General features: G+C 42.0%; 1 protein-coding gene and 1 non-coding gene across 5 annotated transcripts in view; one reads left to right on the top strand and one right to left on the bottom strand.

Annotated features, from left to right (window-relative positions):
• The first annotated feature begins 1,564 nt into the window (after positions 1-1,564).
• DCAF5 (DDB1 and CUL4 associated factor 5) overlaps positions 1,565-24,828 on the top strand; it is a 104,687-nt gene continuing 81,423 nt past the window's right edge. Inside the window, exon 1 of one of the 4 annotated variants that reach the window (XM_047079444.1) lies at positions 1,565-1,831. In XM_047079444.1, the coding sequence (XP_046935400.1) occupies positions 1,618-1,831 (214 nt within the window). In that variant the 5' untranslated portion in view covers positions 1,565-1,617. Of the gene's footprint in view, positions 1,832-2,863; positions 2,926-24,828 lie in introns of those variants that run through there. The other 3 variants (XM_047079443.1, XM_047079445.1, XM_047079447.1) reach the window with 3 other exon arrangements.
• LOC124512729 (U6 spliceosomal RNA) lies at positions 15,793-15,899 on the bottom strand. The gene has a single exon (XR_006962239.1). It is a non-coding gene; the product is annotated as a U6 spliceosomal RNA (small nuclear RNA).

Consider the following 24,828-nt stretch of genomic DNA (forward strand, 5'->3'; position numbering starts at 1 on the left):
AAACTTTTTAAAACAGAAAGCACTAAACATTGTCCTGTTTAGGAAAATCATATTCCATTAGAACCATGATTTCTGAAATCTGGTGAATTTCTAAGTTCAGCAACATTTGTTAAAACGTTGACCTTTAACTTACTCGCATATTTGTTATTGGTATAATTACTTATTGCAAAAAATAGAAGTAGGTGATTTTGCTTGATTGGGTGTCCTCTTCCATGTTCAGTCCACCTTTCATGGCTGCGTGCGCTCAACTGCCCATGCGCTATCTCTGATACAGAGGATGGAATTCCTGCTAAATTGGAAGGGCGAAAAGGACACCTGCCTATTTTAGTAGCTCACCATGGTTTATTTTAACGACAGGGGATAGGTTCTAGGAAAAGTACAATACACTGACAGGGGGATTTTACTGTATCTGGTAGAATTCCAAAGCACTTAATACTCAGTCTCCTCACTGGGGTCAACGCGCGGAGGGAGGCTCCCCGCCTGCTGAAGTGCAGCTACTTCTGGCCTGGAACGTAGCTGCTGGTTAACAGCTGTACAGCCTCAGAGCTCTACGCTCAAGACCTTGAAGAGGAGCTCACTGCACCCAATTAAATAACGGATGTTGCTATTTTCGAATAATGCTTCTTGCATCTTGCGAATGTACCTGGAACTCATGGACAGTACTTTGTGTCTCAGAGCTTCTCAACTCAGTTTGGGCGATTTTCGCCCCATGTATTAGGCCCCGCCCCCCTTTCCCATATACCACTCTATTATTATCTATTATTATCTACCAGACCGATAGCCTTTTTACTGAATGGCTGAGGGAAGGGAGAACTGCACTGGGGTGGGGGTGGGCAATGTTAAAAATTTACTTGGTGGGGGAGGGACGGGTGCACTCACAAAACCCCCAAGCGGCCTTACCCCAAGTGTCCAGTCCTAACTCCTGGTTCCCTTCCCTTGGACAGGGTTCGGGCGGCCCGAGGATGAGACGAACCGAGGGAGGGCGACCAGAGCCTGTCCTCCACCCGTCTGCCACTCCGGGCTGCATTTTCCCCACCGGAAAAAAAGAGCGGGCAGCCGACCTCGTCCCGGAGCCGGGCCCGCCGGCGGCGAAGGAGTGCCGGCCACCGGGGGAGGAAGGCGAGCCCGCAGCCCCGCGGCCGCTCCGTTTGTTACGCGCCCTCAACTTCACAGAGTGCGGCCGCTCAGGGGGCGCAGCGCGGGGAGGAGCTGGGGCGGGAAAGCCGCGCCGCCGCCCGCGGTCTCCAGGCCAGCCGCCCGCGTTCTTCCGGCCAGCAGCCCGCGGCGGGGGAGGGGCAGCCGCCACCCGCGTTCTCCCGGCACCGGCCGCGGGCGGAAGGGCCGCGCGGCGCGGAAGCGCGGCCGCAGCTGAGGATCAGCTGCTGGAGGAGGCGGAGAAGGAGAGGGAGGAGCCTAGGGGGGGAAAGGGAGGGAGGGGACCCTCTGGAAGCCGCGAACGCCACCGAGTGTCTGCACACCTCGCTCCGTCTGCCATGGCTGGTTAAAGAACCATCCGGATCGCAGCGCGGGGGGAGGGCTGGGAGGGGGGAGAGCGGCGGCCGCGCGTGAGGCCGAGGGAGGGGCGGCGGCGCGAGCGGCGGCGGCGGCGGTTCCAGCATGAAGAGGAGAGCTGGCCTGGGGGGCAGCATGAGGTCAGTGGTGGGCTTCTTGTCCCAGCGGGGCTTGCATGGGGACCCCCTGCTCACTCAGGACTTTCAGAGGAGACGCCTGCGGGGCTGCAGAAACCTCTACAAGAAGGACCTCCTCGGCCACTTCGGCTGTGTCAATGCCATTGAATTCTCCAACAATGGAGGCCAGTGGCTGGTCTCAGGTAAATCAACCCCCTTCCCCGCCCCGCGCCTCCCGGCCCCTCTCCACCCTCCCCTTTCGCTTTCCCTTGCTACCCTCCTTCTGCCCTCCGTCCCCACCCCCTCCCTCCTCAACCCCCCTTCTGCGGTGGGAAGGTTTGGTGTCAAATTCAAACCCTTGCAGGGGGAGGGTGGGGAGGGAGAGGATGTCTTCTGTAAAAAAGACCTAAAATGGTTGACAGGTCCTTAATTCGCTTTATCCCAAGTGTAAAGTGGTCTCTCCTGATGACTGCCCTGGAAGCGTGGGTCGGGGAGGGGGCGAGACTACCGCCTGACAAAGTTTGATGGGAAACTCTTCCTCGGTGTACTTTAAAAGGTGCGGGGGGCATTTTGGGGATTCGGAGGGGGAGGAGGCCGAGGCGCGCCGAAGGCCAGGGGGAGCTCGAGTCCCCGGCGCCGGCGTCCGGGAGAAGGGGCCTGGGGGCCAGGGGGCCGGACGGTGACAGGGCTGGCCGCCCAGGGGTCGCGGGCCGCGACTCGAGGGCTGGCTGGGTGAGCGAGGAGAGGAGCCGGGAGGGCGGGTGGCTGTTGGCCGCCCCCTCGACGCCCTGAGGGGCCCGGCCCCATCTCCCTCCGCTGTGGTGGCCTCTTCCGCGTCGTGTTTTTCTTATGGTGTGGGCAGTGCCAAGGACTCTGGAGGCTGAGGGGCACCCGCCTGAACTTGAATGCGCAACTTGTGAGGCTGGGGGTGGTGGGTGGGCGACCCTGGGAGACTTGTTGGCTGCAGCCCCGCGCCCGCACCCCCTTTGCCCGCGGCTACCGTTGCAGGTGGTCTCCGCACCTCCTCTCTCCCGCCCAGCTGGGCTGGGCTGCCCCCGGGCTCCCCCTCCGGTATGGGGAAAGTGGCGAAATCGAGGCCGGGGCTCCGGCCGGGCGGTGTAGGCCTCGCTCTCCCGGGGCTCCTAGCGACAGGCAGCTGAATCGATAGCCTATTGCTCCCGGGGAGGCCCGGGCCGGGCGGGCCGCGGCGACAGCTGCCCCGGGGGAGGTGCGCCTGCTGCCCGCGGGGGAGTTCGCCGCCGCCGCCCTCCTCCGGGGGGTCTCGGGGCCTAGGCGGGTGAGTGGGGATGGGTCCGCTGCGGGGGGAGGGGGGGGGCTCCCCGAAAGCGGGCGAAGACGGCGGACCTGGTGTTCCGCTCGCCTTCTCCCCTACTCCGTCCCTTTTCCTGCGTTGAGAGGGAGGAAGCGGGAGCCCCGCGCTGGACGTGGCGCTTCGCTTCACCCAGGCCGGTCCCCGAATGGTTTTCTAATTTACGTCAGTGGGCAGCTGGCCAGAAACTTCTGGGATCATAGCAAAGCATCCGTCGTCTTCTCGAGTAACAGTCGGAAGTGACACAGGCGTGCAGTCCAATTTAGGGGTAGCAGAGAGAAGACTCGTGTGATCATTTTCGCGATAAACCTTCTGGGGTTTCTCCAGAACTGACTTGACTTTTCCACCCTAGATCGTTTTCTCTTTGACTAGGTAGAGTTTAACCCTAGATCATCCCTTGAAGAAACCTGATATTCCACTTCAAGGCATACCCCAAACAAAAGCTTCCTTCCCCGATACTGCCAAAAATTCCAAGGGCAAAAGTGGGGAAGATCTCTAAAGAGCTCACAGGGTTGGTTTTTTTTTTTTTTCCTCCTGTATTCGTTATATTCTAGTCCCCTTTTCAGACTGATGTTTTCCAACAGAGATGTTCCCAGACACAAGTAAACTCTCCCTCCTGGGTGAGGGAATTTTGGGGGTACTCTTTTATAGGCCCAACTAATCATGGTAATTAAGTCGTGAGTACAGTCCTACGTTGCCCAGCTTAACACTGTTAAAAAATAAGATCTATTAAGATATAATTCACATGCTATCAATTCACACATTTTAACACTTTTTTAAAAACACTAAAATGTTGCCTCCATTCTCAAGGAGTTATCCTTGTGCAGGACCTTCCCCTATGTCTTAAATGAACCCTATTTTCTCTAGTCTTGGCCAGTTTGTTTCCCTTATCTTAATTTTAGTATGTAGAAGAGGAGAGTCCTTCCCACAGAGCAGGCTATGGCAAACCTCCTGGTTTAGGCATTTATTTCCTTATTTTTCTAGGCCTGAGTTGCCCATCTCCATCAGTGCTTTCTGGGTTTCAGTCTTCTTTGCCCCTTACTCCTCCTCCTTCCCCTCACACTTCCTCTAGCTCAGTCCTTCCTGTTTCCTTTTTATCTACTCTTGTCCTCCTTCCTGGTCCTTGCAGCAGGCTCCCCGCTACCCACCCCCCCCTCCAAGTTTAGCTCAGATACACTTAGCTTTCCTTATTTATTTCCTAAACGTAGAGTTTTGGTTAAAAGCCTTTTTAGCTATTCACCTTCCATTATCAGTACAATTTATGCTAACAGAAAATTCCTCCTGCTTGCTTCAGATTAGGAAGCCCCCCTCTGGGAGTCATAAATACACCTTCACTTGTTAAAGCTAATTAAATATTGTTCTGGGAAGTCCTTCAATAATCTCCGATTTAAAACTATTTAAAGTGTCATGTTTACATTTTCTCTTATCTATCATGTCCTTCAGTTAACACCTGAGGGGAGGGGCTCTTAGTGTTTTTGAGGCTAATGCTATCTATCCCTAATGTTTCACAATAATGTGGTAGGTAGGAGGCCAGACTTTGGGATGGTAATGAGATTACCTTTATGCATTTTGTCCTTGTTCTTGTATCTTGGATTGGTTAAAGCCTTTAGAAAGTGGTGATTAAAATGATAGTGTATTCATAGTTTGTTCACTGTTTTCATTTCCTAATTGTTTGGGCAGGCTCACGTTTCTTGTAACTGACACATACTGTTGGGTAGAATTAACTTAGATCTAGGGTAAAAATATTTGTATGATTCCTATGGCCTTATAAAATGCTATTTGTTAAGGATACATTCATTGCTATTTTGTTCCTACAGCTAGCCCTTTTTCCAGGGCACAATGATGCCAGCAGATATTAAGAGTAAACCAGAGAATATCAGGAAGGAGAAAAGATGGTCTGTTGGCAAGTGTGACTGTGACAGCAACAAGTGGGAGGATGTTTTTTTGCTGTTTTAAAACATTAAAGTACTTTTCACCTAAAAAGTAGTTTTCTTTGTTGTTGAGCAGAGAAAGGCGTGAACTGTGATACCATGTAAGGCAGTGTAGTATAGGATACACATGGTTGAAATCACTGCTGTATCACTTAGTGTGTGACCTAAGCCTCTCTGAGTCTGTTTCCTGGTGTATGCAGTGGGAACACCAGCATTTACCTGAAGGGCTTTTGTAAGAACTATATTAGGTAAAGTTTAGTTGGGTGCTAAACAGAGTGCCAGGCCTTCAGAGAAAATGTGAGTTTGTTTTCTTTCTGTTTTGGATTTAGGAACTTGTGGTATCGTTATTAGCTGACACTTGTTCTTAGACTATTGGTAATGGACATGTGCAAATGGGGCAGACAGGATAGTGTTGTGACTTTGGTATGGAATGAGAAGGCACAATGTATGTTGAAGTGCTACTTCTAAGAAATCCTACCAACATCAAGGAAGTTACGCTGAAACACATTTAGGGGGTATCCTGGGTTTACCCTTTAAGTCTTTGGTTGCATCTAATAATATTATTTTCCCTGAATTGATATTTAAGGCATTGGAACCTTTAGAACTAGCAGATTAATAGCCCATTAGTATGAAGTTTTGAGTTTCAGTGAGAGATTATGATCTCTTTCTTAATGCTTATGACTAAATACATGTAGGAAAAGCGCCTTCAGAAGCTTTTCAAATAGCATCAGCAACTGTACTGTTTCGAAGTGTTAAGTAGGAATTGTGAATGGAAAGGCATTTAATTATATTTACTTGGTCATAATATTTATAACTGAGATAACTGTTTAGTCCTATTTCATTTCACATAGGTCTCTGATTTTATTATCATAAGTTAGGTAGAGATGAATAGCATGAATTCTGGAATCAGGCTGCCTGGGGATGAATATCAATTCAACTACTTGCTAACCTTTGATAAGTCACTTAGTCTGTTTCCTCAGCTATACAGTAAGGGCAGTAAAACCCCACAGGGTTGTGGTGAGGATTAAATGAAATAACACTTGTAAAGTTCTTAGCACAGAGGCCTGGCCCATGCTTTTGGTCTGGTTGCCACTGCTGCAACTCACAAAAAGCTTGAACCTCACAAAAAGCTTTTGGGAGATTGACACTTTCAATATCTAACATTTATTGCACAAAGCACTGTACAATGTGAAAAATTGAGAAAGATCTCAATGAGATGCACTTAAAAATGCTATGTAAAGAAGCTTAACCCCAGTATTGTTATCAAAGCGTGTTTTTAAGCATCAAATAATAGCTGTGATAATAACCATATGCTTAATTTTAACCTATTAATTCGATCATTTCCTTATTCCCAGTCCCAGTTCCCTGTTATGTCAATTTTCTGGAATCAGTTTTTTTGTAAATAAATTCATCTAAGAGCATGTTATCTACAGGTGAGGTGTTTGGCTTTAGCCAGTGGAATAAAGTCTAACTTTATTAGAACTTCTCAGGTGTTTAATTAGAATGAATTTGTTGGTCCAGTGGTTAGTTTATCAGGGGAAATATGACCAGTGATAGGCCTGAAAAAGCTTTCAGAGTATGTACACATTTTGATAAGATGAATAGGGAATCAATTCTTGGATGTTCTTCCAGGCTTTTCTGTTTACTGATAATCCATTGCTGTGAAGGAGTTATATTTTATTCTTTGGTCTATTAATTAGTTCAACAAATAGTTTTTGAGTGCATAGTTTATAATGCAGAAGCAATGAAAACAGAGATGATGAATTGGGTATAAACAATGCTCTCAAGCTTGCATTTTAGGAACATTTGCTTATTGTTTGTAACAGTGCATGGCTCTTTTAAAAAATCTTCTCTGCTTTATGATACTTTAATTGATACTTGATTTTTCTATGGTTTACAGTACTTACTATAGCAAATAATTCTCTTGCTTATGAGCTTTAGTGGGAGAGAGAAGGATCATAGAGATGGCCTTGGAGGACATTGCAATGATAAATTATAGAGATTGTGTCATAAGGATAAAGTAACATGGATATTTATAGATGCACGTTATTTTTCCCACTTGTTCTTTAGTCTGCTAATTGATATCTATCAAAGATTGGCAGATTTAGAATTATGCCCAGGTTTGTCACTTCTGCTTGAAAATAACCTATGGGGGGGGGGGTCACGCCTGGGTGGCTCAGTTGGTTAAGCATCCAACTTTGGCTCAGGTCATGATCTCGTGGTTTGTGAGTTCAAGCCCCACATCAGGCTCTGTGCTGACAGCTCAGAGCCTGGAGCCTGCTTCAGATTGTGTCTCCTTCTCTCTCTGCCCCTCCCCTACTTGTGCTCTGTCTCTCTCCCTCTCTCTCAAAAATAAATAAACATTAAAAAAATGAAGTAACCTAGTGAGGTCTAACTAATGACCACCAGTCTTATGAGACATTATCACAGCAGAAAGTTGTCTTTGTCTTCTGTATTGTTTGAAGGATCATCATTAACTTGACTTATGCCAACGTGTTTTTGATGACTAAGAGTTCCTAAAAAGAGCAGTAGCCCTCAGTTATGTGTCCTGGCGACCACAAGTTGTGTACTCATTCACTGATTATCGATAGCTTTCATTGTACAGTTGGAATCATTTAGATCAGGGAAACTTTATTGACCAGTAAAGCTTGAAACATGGATGGATGTTGCTTTCTGAATTACAAGTTAAAAAGTGCATTTATCTTCTTATGCATTGAGACAGATGAAGAGCGCTTCCATTGTTGATAAACAGCACTTAATTTTAATCTTTTTTTTCTTATGGTTTCTCATGGTTCTCATGCTTTTCTTACTGTTTTAGTCTGAATTTAGATACCCAGGAGTAGAATTAAAGCCTTTTAAGGTTAAAGGAACTAAAATCCTAATTTAAATGAAGATTATGTAGGTTAAGAAGGAATTGATTCTGTTTTCAATTTTTGGTACCCCACATAAGTATTGTCTCTTAGAGATAAAGAACTGAATGTTAATCTGTTAGGATTAACCCTTAGATTATTGTGAGAATGTGAAATTACATTTCTTTTTTATTGGATTTTTTTCTTTAAAATTTTGATTTTAATTTATAAGGGTTAGGTTACTATTTGCCCCTGTGGGTATATAGGCTGATTTTAGGCGATCTTTGAATAAATATTTACATTTTAATGGTACATTTATTTTTATATATGGAAAAGTTAACCAGCATGTATAAAACATTTTTAACGAATTTATTGCTTAAAGTGAGGTTAAATTTTAAAAAGTCAATTTAAAGAAAAATAATGGTGAATGTGTTACATGGATATGGCAAAAATCAAAAGGTGATCAAGAGGGACTGAAGCTTGAGAAATATTGCATTAGGTAGTCTTTTTTGTATCTTCTTTCTTCCTCATTGAATCAGAGAGAAGGAAAGATCTTCATTTTATGGAAAAGGAAGTGGGGAAGTAGAAAGAGGACTTGCCCAGAACTGCCTTGTTAGTCTTGGGCAGTCAGCATGCCAAGTAGGGCTCATTGCTCCCAGGCATGTGCTATTTCTAAGTTGCCTTTTTATATTTTTCTTTCCATTTTCTTCTTATAGGGTAGTTCACCTTTTCTGGATCTCTTCTAAAAATTGAAAACTGAAAAATTAGTAATTTCTGAGCACATGTGCAACCCTTGTTGCTCCTCTTAGGTGATAAATTTTATTTCTGTGTTTTGCTGTAAATAAAGTTAACTTGTTCCATACAGGCATCTTATGTTTATTCATTAAAAATATTTAATGTGAACGTACTATATATGCCTCGTTAATCTTAATAACTACAGAATAATTTTTTTTTAACCTTCATTTGGCTTATAATGTGTGCCAGGCCCTCTGTTAAGCACTTTATATGTCTTATTTTAAGCCACTTGGAAAATAGCCAGTGTTTCCTATAGCCTAGAAAAGACACAGGCATTTGAAGGTTTTGTATTAATCATCATAACTAAGTGTTAAAGAATCAAAAAGGGACATTGATAAATGACTGCAGAGTGTTCTGTAATGCAGAGAACAGGTAGGGCATTAGTGGAAAAATTGATACTAGAATTCATTATTTCTGGTTAAAATGAAGTGAAATAGAATTCTAAGGATGAAAAAGATTTTTATTACGTTGGCCTATTACCTTGGTCTTTGTAGAAAATTTGGTTCCAATAGCTGCTTCCCAAGTTTTTGTTCTTTTCATCGTTAATACTTATTAGTCACCACTGCCAACATAAGCTTCCTAAAACTTAACCCTCATTATCCCACATCTGCTGCTGATCCCTCAAAAATCTGCAGTGCTCCCCAGTGTCCACCAAATTAAATAGGATATCTCACCTGACATTCAACTGAGACTGCTGTTCATAAAGATACATGTTTAACAATAAGTAGCTAATTTTTGAGCATGTCATTCATTTATCAAATATTATTTGGGGGTGTTTCATATGTCAGGCACATTTATATACATGACCACATCTAATACTTAAAAGAATCTTTCCTAAGGTAGGGTTAGTGCTGTTATCCTTATTTTACATATGAAGAAATGGGCTTAGAGAAGTTAAGTAACCATGAAGGTTCCTATAGTTTGTGGTGGAGCTGGATTTCTAGCCTGAGTCTGCTGGAATGCTGGGACGTACTAACTGCCCTGAAATTTTTAGAATGTTTTGTACATTTTAAAAGGATCTGACTTCCCCAACATTTTCTTCTCTTGGTGCTGTCATTCCGATACTTTGCTAACTGCTTTCTTCCCCCTTTCTGTGTAAATGAAGGGAGGGGAGTATAGCTGTGGGGATGGATCAGTGGGCTTTGAGCCAATAAGCACAGTTCTGGTCACAGCTACAGTACTCACCCCTTAAGCAGATCTCTCTTGGTGCTGGAAATCACTTCACCTGGATTTTGGTCTTGGCAGTCATCTAAAATCTTCTTCCTCACACTTTGCGTGTTCTATGCTTGCTTACATAAACCATGTAACTTCACACTGGGTTAAACTCCCCTGCTTTAGTGAGGTAGAATTAGGAGTGGGTATACTCTGGTTACCAGTTTGGTTCCTTTTCTGCATAAGACCAACTAAAGGTACAGACAACATACATGTCTTTACTGAGCCTGTAATTTGAGTTTGATGTCTGCAGAAAGCATGTGGATTGGGTACATTTGCCTGATTTCAGCCAAAAGAAATAGGTGTCTCCTCACTAGGGAATAGATGAATAATGATAAAGTGCTTTTTGGAAGAAGGTTTAAACAACGTAACATGGGCTTAATTGCCCAGAGAGCACTGGTAAGTCATTTGGAAGTGCTTTTCCACAGACACATAATATCATAAAGGGAGATATGACTCCTAGAACAGATAATAAGCCTGTTTAATCCTAAATGAACTTGAATTATAGTGTTCTTGCAAGTAAAGTTGAATCTGTCACCAGCAACTTCATTCTGCTTCTGTGAAAAAGAAGGCATTTCATTTCCAAGGTTATTCATGGGTTAGGTGAACAAGGAGGGTTAGATTCCACTTGCTTGCCACATCAGTTATCCTAAGTCAGGGATTTAGGGAAAGACTTGACAACAGCAGTTTGTCACTTTAGTTATCTGCTCTTCCCATGCCTTCAGGGTCACATTTTCATTGCCACCTTACTCATTCATTGTACTTTGCAGTATTGATATCCAAGATTCTATCACCTACCTCTCAGGATACAGAGTTGATATGCATTGGAGGTCAAGTCCATGTACTCTAAGTATTATTTTCTTATGGCCAATTTTTAAAATAAAGGTTATATTCCGGAGGACTGGGGCATGTAGGAATCAATGAGAAAATGGCATCTGAGGAAATTGACAGGGTTGTAACAAATCCTAGTAGCAGAGATGTTGGTGGAAAGACTGATTCCCATCTTCCCTTTTGCCTCTACTTGGTTCCTACCCCTTGATACAGTGAGGTAAGATTACCTTATATGGTTGATAAGGTAACTCTGTAGGTGCCCTGCCTACCTGGCTGCCTGCTGGGGTCCTTTATAACTAAGGTGACCACATATCCTGGTTTACTTGGGACCATCCCAATGTCCCCATTGTCCCAGTACGATTATGAGCCCTCCTTTCATTCCTAAAAATGTCCTAGTTTGAATGATAAGTTATATGGCCACCTACTCATAATCATAAATTGTTGTGTACTCAAGTAAAACCAAAGCCCTACTCTCATAGCTTTTCCCATTTACCATTGAATGCCTCTGGTGAGAACACCTCCAAGCCTCTATTCTGTCAGGTCTTTCAGGTGCCACTTTTAGGGTACTGGATTGAGCCTGAGAGGCAGAGTGGTTGATAGTCATTTGTCCCCTCCTTGTCTTCTTATTAGAAGTGGGTGGGGGCAACCTAACATTAAGAACATGCTATGTCCAGAGGCTAGTAAGTTATCCCTTCCTTACTATGTACCTCCTCTTAGAGTTCTTTTTCTGCTGTTCACTTGTATATTCTTCAAAGCCCCCTTTTATATTTTTTTTTTCAACGTTTTTATTTATTTTTGGGACAGAGAGAGACAGAGCATGAACGGGGGAGGGGCAGAGAGAGAGGGAGACACAGAATCGGAAACAGGCTCCAGGCTCCGAGCCGTCAGCCCAGAGCCTGACGCGGGGCTCGAACTCACGGACCGCGAGATCGTGACCTGGCTGAAGTCGGACGCTTAACCGACTGCGCCACCCAGGCGCCCCTCAAAGCCCCCTTTTAAAAAAGTCTTCCTATGGGTTGTTTTTTGCAGTTGATTTTGAGCAAAGGTGTTCTGAGGAATGATTTCCTGCTGAGTCGAGATTTTTTTTTTTCCACTTTATCCAAAAGTGGGTGTGATACTGATATTAAACAATTAAACAGGCTTAGTTTTATGGAGTATCTGTCTAGCACCAGAATACATCTGGAGTAAAAGTTGGCCCCTCAAGTGTATAGATTGGCCCTGAGAAAAGTTTTCAGGAATTGTAGTTTGTCAGGTATATGGCCAGTTGGCTCTAGAATGTCTTTCATGTTGTGAAATGACCTCAATAGAGAAGTTTAAAAGATCTGGGTTAGAGTCCAGATTTCACCATTGTCACTGTGATCTTATGCTACTAATATATTATCTCTGTAGAATCATAGAATTTTATTGCTGGAAAAGACTAATGGTTATCTAAACGAAGCCGTTAATTTTACATATAGGGACACAGAGGAGCAAAGAGGTGAAGTGATTTGCCCAGTAGTTTACAACTAGTAAGTAGTACAGTCAGGATTAAAATCTGAATCTGGGTCTTCTGATCTGGTCTCTCAGTAGGAAAAGTCATGAGGTTCTGCATTTATGAAGGACTTTACTCAAGTAAAGTGTTAAACTGTTTAAGTGGCTTCTTCTGCCACTACATTCCATCTGCAGTTTCATTGTCCCTGAACATGGTTGGCCTGATTAAGTTGGAGTGCTCATTATTTTCAAGATGAGTCAGTAGAAATTTTCCAGGTTGGAGGCAGACTGTCACTCTGGCTGAATCTCCAGTTTTAATTCTTTTTTTTTTTTTTTTTTAATGTTTTATTTATTTATTTTTGAGAGAACACAAGCAGAGAAGGGGGTGGGGGGGGGCGGGGAACATGATCCCAAGGGGGCTCTGTGCTGACAGCCTCCAGCCCAATGCAGTGCTGAAACTCATGAACCATGATATTATGACTTGAGCCGAAGTCCAACCCTCAACCAACTGAGCCACCCAAGCGCCCCTCTCCAGTTTTAATTCTTAGCCTGCCCATACTTTCTTACTTTGGAAAGTCTATTTCCTTCCAAGAACATTACTCAGGAGGAGGAATTTTCTGCAAATTCAGGTGCCTGTCAAAATCTTGTTACACAACTTCTCTCATTCTGAATTTCCATTCAAGTCTTATATCTAAATTTCAGTTGTATCCTTTGTGTTATTTCGTAAAGCAAGTACTAATTGGAGCCTCTGAGGATTGTTGTTTTTCTTTCTTTCTTTTTTTTTAATAGGTGTCTGACCCATGTTTGATGGTTTATTGCAGATATCACTAGCTGCCATAGATGGCTGAAGCATGTGTTTTTGCCTTAGACATACTGGCAAGAAGTAACTGAAATTTGCATATTTGGCAACCAGTTTCAAGCAGCCCTTGAGTCTCAGGGTTGATATCTGTTTATACCTGCTTGTGGGTGGGGATTGTGTGCCTTCCTAAAAGGACTAAAAAGCATTGCACCTGCATTGGTTCAACCTTTTTAGAATTGTCCAAAGAAGAGAAAAGACAGCTTTATTATGTTGATAATGTTGCTTGTGCAGGGAGTTTTGCAAAAGCCAAGCAGGCAGTGTTATTATTTAAAAAAACTAAAAAATCATAAACTACTCAGAATAAATGAGTGTGACACCATCTGGAGAGCATATTGTCCAGGTTAGTTCTGTATGGCAGAAGTGAGATTGGACATGATCTGTGGTCTGAGAGTACTTCACAGTGCATCATACTCATTTAATAGCTTCCTTGTAAAACCTTACTGTTGTTGAGACCCAGGAATCTGTTCTTAGTGTTCTCCTAGCTATTTGAGGAGCTTTTTATTCTTTGACATTTCACTAATTCCATACTTTACTATTGGGAACTTCCTGTTGAATCATGCAAGTCAACAGAATAGGGCACTTAGAAGACAGGCTGCCCGCTTATTCACAGGTTTGTAAAATATCATATATTAATTATAGGAAATTCAGAAAATAAAGAGATACTTAAAGGAAGTATACCACCTACTGAGGATGACCATTTTTGACACATGGGACATATTTTAGCCTTTTTTGTATGAATACATACATATTTATTTTAATTTTTTTATTTTAATGTTTTTTATTTTTGAGAGAGAGACAGAGAGCAAGCAGGGGAGGGGCAGAGAGAGAGGGAGACACAGAAGCAGAAGCAGAAGCAGGCTCCAGGCTCTGAGCTGCCAGCACAGAGCCCGATGCGGGGCTTGAACTCACAGAACACGAGATCATGACCTGAGCTGAAATCGGCTACTTAACCGACTGAGCCACCCAGGCGCTCCTGCATACGTACATATTTAAAAAATAAAATTGGGGGGCACCTGGGTGGCTCAGTGGGTTAAGCGGCCGACTTCGGCTCAGGTCATGATCTCGCGGTCCGTGAATTCGAGCCCCGCGTCGGGCTCTGTGCTGATAGCTCAGAGCCTGGAGCCTGTTTCAGATTCTGTGTCTCCTCTTTCTGACCCTCCCCTGTTCATGCTCTGTCTCTCCCTGTCTCAAAAATAAATAAAACGTTAAAAAAAAATTTTTTTTAAACAAAAAAATAAAATTGGAATTAGGTCATCTCTGTTGTTTTGTAACTTTTTTCTTAATATTAACATGTTTGTGTATGTCATTGAATATTCAAAAGCAGGGTTTTTCAATCTCAGCAGTATTGACATTTTGGGCTGGGTAATTCTTTGTGATGGGGGCTGTCCTGTGCATTGTAGCTGTTTAGCAGCATCCATAGCCTCTAGCCACTATATGCTAGTAGCAGCTCCCCAGTTATGATGACCAAAAATTTTTCCAGGCATTGCCAAATGTCCCAGGTGGAGGATCACCCTGGTTGAGAACCACTGTCTAAATGAAAAATTCTTAGACCCTTTGATCTCAGGACCTCTTTATGTTCTTAAAAATCATTGAAGACCTCAAAGAACTTCAGTTTATGTAGGCCATTTTTACCAATTTTTATTACATTAGAATTTAAAGCTGGTGAAGTTTAAAAACTCATTTCTTTGAGAATGGAAATAATAAACCTTATATTAACAATAATATTTCAATGAAAGATAATTATTTTCCAAAATAGAAGAGTAGCATTATTACCTCTTTCTGACTCTTAAAAATGTTTCCAACTCTTTAATGTCATAATAGACATTATGAGGGTATTCATAGTTAATCTGCTATGAAATGTTGGTTTAGCTGACATATATGAAGAAAATTCAGCCTTACACAGATATGTAATTAGAAAAGGGGAAAGTATTTTAATGCCTTATCAGATAACAATATATTCTTCTTTGAGACTGTATCAAAACTTGACAAGTGGAAGTTTTTTTTTTTTTTTTTAATGTTTATTCATTTTTGAGAGAGAGAGAGTGAGAGTGCATGTATGCTAGGAGAGGGGTAGGGGGAGACAGAATCCCAAGCAGGCTCTGCACTGACAGCAGAGAGCCCAACATGGGGCTCGAACTCACAAACCAGGAAATCATGACCTGAGCCGAAATTGGATACTTAACTGACTGAGCCACCCAGGCGCCCTGACAAGTGGAAGTTTCTTAAAGATTAGTTGCAGTGTAGAATCTGAAATCATGTCAGAGAGCTTTTCATAGTCTGTACATTAAAATCCATTAGTCTGTCTTTAAGGCCTTCCTGTGGCTTTTCTTGAAAAATTGGAAGATTGGGCAACCTTGAGCCTCCATTTCTCTATGGCAGTAACTGGGTGGAGCTGAGTAGTGTCTTGTTCTTTAAAAAAGGGTTGTAGGTCTCCAGTCTGCCTTTTATTCTGGCAGTTTCATTCATGTGCTTTGCTGCTTGGCCCCTGTTATATTTGAGAAGCTGAATTGTATCATGGTAAGGAGCTCCGTCTCTGGAGCCAGATTACCTGGATTCAGCTCCCAGCTCCTACTCTTGATTGCTGTGTAACTTCAGGTTATGTAGCTTTTCTGCAGTGTTATCTGGATAACAAGGACAACAATACACCTACTTCATAAGATTGTTAAAAGGATTAGGAGAGCCCTACACATTGGTTTTTAACATCATGCATCAATCATTTGGGAAAATATTGGTTCACTGAGTTATGCAGATTTTCCAAATCTTGACGCATTTTATTATACATTTTAAGAAATCGTATTTGTTAATATTACCACCAACCTCATCAGAAAAGTCCTTTAAGTATTGAGAAGTAGTCAAGCTCACCGTGGTGAATACAAGTTTTTGTTTTTTAAATATGGAATGGTTCACGAATTTGCCTGTCATCCTTGCACAGGGGCCATGCTAATCTTCTCTGTATTGTTCCAGTTTTAGTGTATGTGCTGCTGAAGCGAGCACTGATTACAAGTTTTCCAAAAATCTTGTTTTCACTTGAGAGCTTGAACTTTATCATTGGCTACAAATACTGCCAGTTGTTTTCCTTGAAATGACAAACTCATCGTGTTCATTTTTGAGAAAATATGTGCCACATACCCAACTCTGAATAGCCAGAGTTTGTCAGTTGTTTCTCAAGTATATGGTGTTTAATGAAAAAAGCAGCCCGTTCAGCTCACAATGCAAACTGTCACATACATACTTTTCCACAAAATAATCATTGTTCTTTGAGTGGAAGTGTTTTGTGTGTGCTTTCCATTTCATCGTACATAGTATTAAGATGTATACTCTGGTTGAAATTTGGTAACATTATTTTCACAGCTTTGGGCCACCTGGGTGGCTCAGTCGGTTAAGTGTCTGACTCTTGAGCTCGGCTCAGGTCATGATCTCACAGTTCGTGGGGTCAAGCCTCACATTAGGCTTTGCGCTGACAGTGCAGAACCTGCTTGGGATTCTGTCTCTTCTCTCTCTCTGCTTCTCCGCCGGCTCGTGCACTGTCTCTTTCAAAATAAATAAACTTAAAAAATTATTTTCAGAGCTTTATCAAGGACATTCCTAAATGAAATTGACATTGGTCTTTTTTACTGCAAGTCTGTGGCAGTTAAGGATACACTGATGACTAGTAGTTTGCTGTACTGCCTTGATTATCACTGAGGCACCAGTAATTTTACAAAACACCATGCTTTTGCACATCACCATGAAGTACAATGTCAATACAGTGAAAAAGGCAAATAACATTTGACTGTTATTGTGAAAATAGTTTTGACTTTGTAGACTTCCTGGAATTCATGGAACACATTCATTCTATTTTTTTGCTTTTATTGCAATTCTTATAGTGCAACCTTTGAGATATTTTGTTTTTTAAAATTTTTTTTCTTAGAATAAAATCTTAGAAATGAGATTCTAGGTTAAAGGGTATGAACTTTTTTATACTTATAAAATAGATTTAATATATTTTTGCCCTCCAAGATGGTTAAACTAACTTATTCATACTTGTACCAGTTTATCATGAGACTGCATCATGGCTGTTGCTGGGCATCATTTAATTTTTGCCAATTAACTCAGTATGTGAAAAATACTATCATTTTAAAAACTTATTACTACTTCAGTTCACATATAACTGGCCTTGGTTATTAGTGAGGCTGAATATTTTTATCTTAAGTTTGGGCCATTTTGTAGTCTTTCTGTAGGCTGATTACAGCGCAACTGATTAGGTTGCAACTTTCTTTGCTAATATAGCCACATTCTCCTAATACCTTTTGAGATTAATCTCTAGTTACCCTGTTTGCATTTGGGTTTGTTTCAAATCTCAGCCTCAGATTTAGTGCCCCTCTCATGGAGACAGATAGTAAAGGTATCTGATAATTATTTTCTAAATTTCAGAAGTTTGAACCCTTTTTGACTTTTGTCATAATTTAGGGGGTATCACCTGTGCTATTACTTAACTTTTTTTTTAGTTGACTCTTAATACTTGAAACTATATTACTATAATGTCTATCAAATCATAGGATTTATGTGCTATTTTTTCCTAGTAAACATTAATATACATACTTGTTAAAATCATTTTCTACTGTCTGAAGTTATTCAGTGGCCTCTGCTTGCCACACTTTAGGAAGAGCAGGAACTTTGGAATCAGACATCCTCAATTTGAATCCCACTATACCTCTAACCGGCGGTGTGTTCAGTGATAGGTGAGTTTGCCTCTTTGTGCCTCAGTTTCTTTCCTGGCAAATTGGAGATGTTGGAGAATATGATCTCTTAGGTGTCATCCAACTCAATTCTGTGATTCTGGTGTAAAATATTTGTAGATTCCTCTCTCTGTTTCAGCTCAGGCATTAGAGGCATTGTCTAGGGATTAGTGTGCTAGTTTAGGATTTTAAAACCTTAGCTCTATTAAACTCTACTGCTGCTGGTCACTTGATTTTACAGAAACCATTTAATGGGATCCTAGCTGTCTAGTTAGGGTGTTACTGCTACTGTAATTCCTGCTCCCTGTTCAATGTGAAGTGCTTCATTCAAAGCTTCCATCATTGAGGCAAGTCAATGCCTCACTTTTCACATCTTTGAAATGGGGATAATGTTTCTGCCCTACTTACCTAATTGGAGGTGTAGAAAAAATGAGGTAATATGCAGATCAGTGGGCTCAGCTTTCAGGACAAGAGTACTAGGTAAGGGCAGGGTATCAGCAGAAGTTAATACCAACAGATGTTATCCCCTGCTGTGACTATTTCTATAGTGAAGAGCGACACTCCTTATCTCTCCATACTCATTGCACCTGCCATTTGATTTTTTTTATCCCTGATTTTGGAAGTGCCACTGGACCCCAGTTTTGTGACCTTGGGCAAATCACCCAATCTTAACTTATCCCTGGGCTAGATTAAGCCTGCACTGAGGCCTGCATTCAGCCTACAAAATCAGGTTGCTTGCTTTTGTTGAAAAATTGGAAGATCAGGCAACCTTGAGCTTACTTACATTTCTGTATGGCAATAGCTGGCTGGAGCTGAGTAGTGTCTTGGTTTTATTTTATTTTATTAAAAAAATTTTTTTAATGTTTATTTATTTTTAACAGAGAGAGACAGAGCATGAGTGGGGGAAGGGGGAGAGACAGAGCATGAGTGGGGGAAGGGGGAGAGAGAGAGGGAGACACAGAATCTGAAGCAGGCTCCAGGCTCCGAGCTGTCAGCACAGAGCTGGACGCAGGGCTCGAACTCACGGACCGTGAGATCGTGACCTGAGCTGAAGTCGGACGCTTAACCGACTGAGCCACCCAGGCGCCCCGTGTCTTGTTCTTTTAAAAGGATTGTATATTCTCCAGTCTGCCCTTTATTCTGGCAGGTTTTATTCATGTGCTTTGCTGCCTGGCCCCTGTTGTATTTGAGAGGCTGAATTGTATCATGATTAGGGGCTCCGTCTCTGGAGCCAGATTACCTGGATTCAGCTCCCAGCTCCTACTTTTGATTGCTGTATATCTTCAGGTTATTTAGCTTTTCTGTAGTTTTATCTGAATAATAAGGACAACAATACCTATTTTATAGGGCTGTTAAGAGCATTAGAAGAGATACTACAAACATGTAAAACTCTTAGGGTAGTCCCTGGCCTGGAGCAAATTTAGCTGAAGTTAGCTATTGTTGGAGTTTAAGCAGTATATAATGGGCTAACATTTCTGTAGCTCATACTGTGTATCAGGCAATCATCCAAGCCTTCCACATAACTCTATCTCATTAATCCTACCATAATACTATAAAACAGGTGGAGTTATTTTCTCAGTTTTGCAGACGAGAGGATACAGTTGAGAGAGGTTAAGTACCCTGCCTGGAGGCACACAGCTAGTAAGTGGTAGCAACATTGAGAGTTGAACCTATGCACTTGTATTCTAAGGCTGTGGTCTTGAATGTTGTGCTGCCTCATGCTACATCTACCTTTAAAATAGGTCTAATTATACAAGTGGCAAGCGCGGGTAAATGGTGATTATTGCTTTTAATGTTTTTGTAAGTGATTTGAGGAGGGTATGCATATCAGTATCCCGAATTTGTATATGACATTCATATATAAATGCCCTTCAGGTAAATGAAATGCCAAACCAATAAGGCTAAACTGCAGGCAACTCTTTTTGTCTGGGTGGAGTGAGTGAGCAGAGGAGTGATAATTGACTTTCCTCAAAGTAGGTAAATATAAACTAGTACATGAAGGAAAATAACAGACTGCTTGATGTGCTTCAAGATATTCAGTAAGGACCTGAGAGTCACGTTAGTGTCTTATTCAAAGGTCAAAAAGGCCAGCAAACATGTCAAACCCATTAGCATAGCTCTTACTTAAAAACAAAATAAAAGAAAACAAAACAGAAAATAACAGGCGTTGGTGAGGATGTAGAAAAGTTGGAAGCCTTGCACATTGCTAGTGGGAATGTAAAATGGTACAGCCACTGTGGAAAACAGTATGATAGCTTCTCAGAAAAGTAAACATGGAATTGACATATGATCCAGGAATTTCATTTATGGGTGTAGACCCCAAAGAATTGAAAGCAGGAAATTGAACAGATATTTGTACACTCATGTTCATAATAGCATTATTCACTAGAGCCAAAGGGTGGGAGCAAGCTATCACCCATATGTGGTGTATACATAAAATAGAACATTATTCAGCCTGAAAAAGGAAATTCTGACACATGCCACAGTATGGTGAACCTTGAAGACATTACGATGAAATAAGCCAGTCATAAACGGACAACTTTTGTATGAGTCCATTTATATGAGGTACCTAGAATAGTTGAATTCATAGAGACAGAAGTCATGTCTCTAGAGTTAGAATCGTGGTTGCCAGCAGGGAGGAGGGAGGCTGGAATGGAGAATTATTATTTAGTGGGTACAGAGTTTCAGTTTGGGAAGATGAAAAAGTTCTGGAGATGGGTGGTGGTGATGGTTGCCCAATAATGTAAAAATGTGAATGTATTTAATGGCACAGAACTCTACACTTAAAAATGGCTTAAGAAAAATAAAAGCCAGCAAAATGCTAGGCACCTCTAGGCAAAAAAAATTGGAGACAAAATGGAAAATGCTTTTCTCCTGTGTAATGAATGCTGTAGGGCAGATTCACTTGAAATTCTAAGTAGTGGTCTGGCCTCTGCACTTTGGTAGGAGGGATACAACTTGGTTTTAGGCTCCAGGCCTAGCCATGTCTCTCTGATTCTCATCTGGAAAAAAGGGTTATGTAATCTTTACCTCACAAGCAAAGATGTGTGTGAATGAACGTCTATACAAATGCTAATTATTTTCAACTTTGGAAAAATAGCAAAGCAGACTTTATTTCCCACTCACTGATGTGGCTGGGCTGTGTGGCACACAGGGTCTGCCTCTGTGTCTTCACGCTGCCTCTTAGAGCGCAGGAGAGGGATGGTCCATACAAAAAGAGGTTTGGCGTCACAAAACAGTTACATTATGCGCACTGAAAAGAAGGAGTAAATAGGCTGAAAAGAAAGCCAGGCGGAATAATTTTCCTCTAGTCCTTGCAAGTTAAAAAGAAAAAAAACCCAAAAACAAAAACAAAAAAACAACTGCAGCAACATAAAAGGGTATTAAGTAAAATTGCTATTTCCAAGAAGTAACCTCTGTTAGCCATTTTGCATCTGTCCTTCCATGTACAAATTTGTGTATGTTTTTCTTTCATTAAAATGTATCGGGGTCCCTGGTTCAGTCGGTAGAGCATCCGACTCTTGATTTCGGGGTTGTGAGTTTGAGCCCCATGTTGGGTGTAGAGATTACTTAAAAATAAAATCTTAAAAAAAAAATGTATCATGCTATTCATACCCTTATGCTACCTAGAACAAGAGTTGGAAAGATAAGGACAAATTCATGAATGATATGTGTAAGAAACTAGAACATTTTGAGGGGTATATATACCTAATATATGGCACACTGGGTAAGTGTTTTTATATGTATTTTCTCAATACACACAACAGCCCTGTGAGATAGTTGGTATTTTTTTCATTTTACAATCATAAAACTGAGGTTAGAGAAGTAGAATAACTCGCTCAAGGACACATGGATGGTGTGCTCAGATACTTTTATTCCAGAGCTTGTACTTCGTGTACCCTTCCGTAGCACCACCTTTGCTGCCTATCAGAGATGAGACCCTGGATCTAATCCCATTCTGGTTGGTTTTTTAAAGAAAATAGTGTTTTGAATAGTTAATACAGTCACTAACACTTTAAAAAAAATTTTTTTTTCATGTTTATTTATTTTTGAGAGAGAGAGAGAGACAGAGTGTGAGTGGTGGAGGGGGTGAGACAGGGAGACACAGAATCTGAAGGACGTTCCAGGCTCTGAGCTGACAGCACAGAGTCCAACACAAGGCTCGAACCCACAAACCGTGAGATCATGACCTGAGCAGAAGCCAGATGCTTAACCAACTGAGCCGCCCAGGTGCCCCTTACACTTTTTTAATCCATGATTATTCCATGTCAGTACAGACAGAACTGCCTCATGTTTTTTGTCTTTTTTTTTTTTGGCATCATAATACATGGTACATACATGAACAATAAACTGGTTTTTGCATTTCTATTGTGGTAAAATATACATAACACAAAATTTACCATTTTAACCATTTTTTTAATTAAAAAAATTTTTTTGACATTTGTTTATTTTTGAGACAGAGAGAGACAGAGCATGAACAGGGGAGAAGCAGAGAGAGAGGGAGACACAGAATCTGAAACAGGCTCCAGGCTCTGCACTGTCAGCACAGAGCCCGATGCGGGGCTCGAACTCACGGACTGTGAGATATGACCTGAGCCGAAGTCAGATGCTTAACCGACTGAGCCACCCAGGTGCCCCTCATTTTAACCATTTTTAACTGTAATGTACAGTTCACTTGCATAAAGTACTTCACACTGTTATACAGTCATCATTACTATCCATCTCCAGAACTTTTTCATTTTGCAAAATTGAAACTCTGTTCCTATTATATAACAACTCCGCATTGTCCTGCTACCCCCCACCCCAACCCCAGCCCCTGGCCCCTACCATCTACTTTATGTCACATTAAAACAATAATTTTAACCAGACTTCTACTGATGGATTTTTAAATGGTTTAGTCTCTTCCTCTTCAACAATGTGCTGCAGGAGTAATTGATCCTGAGTTTCAGAATGCTCTCTCAGTTCCTTCCTATGCTTGGCCGACTTTCTGAGGAAGCCCAAAGCAAATTCTTTTTCCTTGTGGGCCTTAGCTTTTCTGGGCTATAAAATAAGAAGAATGTTAAATAATTACTTTTGTTACAGTATGGTGTGAGGGCTTATATAGTTTCTGCTTATAGCTCAGGATCCGTTGAGAAAGAGTGCTTTTTAAGTATAGTTTTTCTGTAACTACAAAACTGCTGCCACAATGTGATTATAGTACATTTGGGGATGAGTTAGTGAGTTTAATGCAGAATTAAATCAACCCAATAAGACCAGCATCAGAGTAGCTATGTTCTTTTGGGGTTCTCAGATGGATTGAAGCTAGGCAAGCGTCTGTGAGGAAACCAGGCCTAGAAGCCCTGTCCTCTGCTTGTCCCTTGCCTGGTACTAGTGCCAAGCAGAAAGTCCTTGCCTTCCTAAGAGGTCCCTGTGCTCCTTCCACAGAAGCCCTAGAGAGACTGGGGCCAACCTCACAGAAGCACTTGACTGCCAGGCTCACAGAGCCAGCTTAAAGGATCGAACTCTTCACTTCGATTCTTTGCAGGTCCAACAGTCTCTGTGCATGGAACCATGTAATCTCTGCTTTTTTTCCCCCCTAATGTTTGTTTATTTTTGAGAGAGTACAAGTGGGGGAAGGGGCAGAGAGACCGGGTAGAGGGCAAAGCAGGCTGTGAGCCCACGTAGGGCTTAAACTCACAAACTGCGAGACTGTGACCTCAAGTCGGATGCTCAACTGACTGAGCCATCCAGGTGCCCCATCTCTGCTCTTTTGAATTGATTAGATGATTCACAGAGAGAGAACTATAGAGTTTTTTCAGGTTCTGAACTGATTTATCCTTATTTTACCAGCCATCCTTTGCTTTGTGGGGGGTGGGCAGGGGCAGAGAATTGGCCACAGCTGTTGCAGTTATTCTTCCTCTACTGGCTTCAAAGCAGCCCAGCAATTTCAGGTGATGCCTCAGTTTGCACCACTGTGGTTTTTGCCAACACATGGTTGAAAAGTATTGTGTTGGCACAGAGCTCTTAATACCTTGCCTAAGGAAATATGTGTGTGCGTGTATGTGTGTGTTGGCCGGGAAGAGGTGCACCTTACATCTTCTGACACTAACCTTGAGGGCAAAGTAGAAGCAGGCCTTGCCATAGCCATAATTTCTGCCTCAGTGATTCCAATCTCTTATGGACTTGGGCTGTCATCATCATGGCGAGTAGTAAGGACACATCGTTTTAAATGGTCCCAAGGCATTCTACAAATAACCATGCATTTTAAATTACTAAGTATTTATTTGGCAAAAGTAAATCATTCTTTAAATGTCTAGAACAAACACTAAAGATAATGCTGTTTGGATAATGGGGGATGACCCTTAGCTGAGAATGGTTATGTCTCTGAGTGCATAGATGTAGATATTATTTTCTTGTTTATTAAACTTTTTTTTTAGAGCTACTCTAATTCAGGAGAGGTTGTGCTGCCTTGCATAGGTCTGAGTAAATAAATAGAAGTGCTACCAGTTTTTCCTTTGCCATGAGTATCCCAGCCCATCCTAGAGAGTTTTGTTTTCTTTTTCTATCATGAAAATTTTAAAAATCCAACATGTTTTGGGGCACCTGGGTGGCTCAGGCAGTTAAGTGTCTGACTCTTGATTTCGGCTCAGGGCATGATCTCACGGTATGAGTTCAAGTCCCACATCAGGCTCTGCTCTGACAGTGTGAAGCCTCCTTGGGATTCTCTTTTTCTCTGCCTTTGTACTGTGCATGCTCTCCCTCTCTCTCAAAAATAAACATTAAAACCAAAACAAAATAAAAACTTTAAAAATCCAAAATGTTTTATTTTATGGAAATGTTCAAGCATTCACAAAAGTACAGTATACCCATCCATAATAAGTACCAACACTGGGTGCCTGGGTGCCTCAGTTGGTAAGCGTCTGACTTTGGCTCAGGTCAGGATGTCCTGTTTCATGAGTTTGAGTCCCGCATCAGGTGAGCTCAAGCCCCACTTCCAGTGAGCACAAGCCCTGCTTCAGGTGAGTCCCTTTTCTCTCCCTCTTTCTCTCTCTCTCTCTTTTTGCATCTCACTCGTGCTCTCTCTCTCTCAAAAAAAGAAAAAAAAATTACCAACATTTTATTAATCGCCTATCCTGCGGTGCTTGGCTGGCTCGGTGAGTAGAGCATGCGACTCTTGATCTCAGGGTTGTAAGTTTGAGTCTCATGTTGGGTGTAGAGATTACTTA

The sequence above is a fragment of the Lynx rufus genome, unplaced genomic scaffold (assembly GCF_022079265.1).
Source record: "Lynx rufus isolate CCGP_SWC_20201006 ecotype Redwood Valley unplaced genomic scaffold, mLynRuf1.p SCAF_17, whole genome shotgun sequence".
NCBI classification, from domain to species: Eukaryota; Metazoa; Chordata; class Mammalia; order Carnivora; family Felidae; genus Lynx; species Lynx rufus.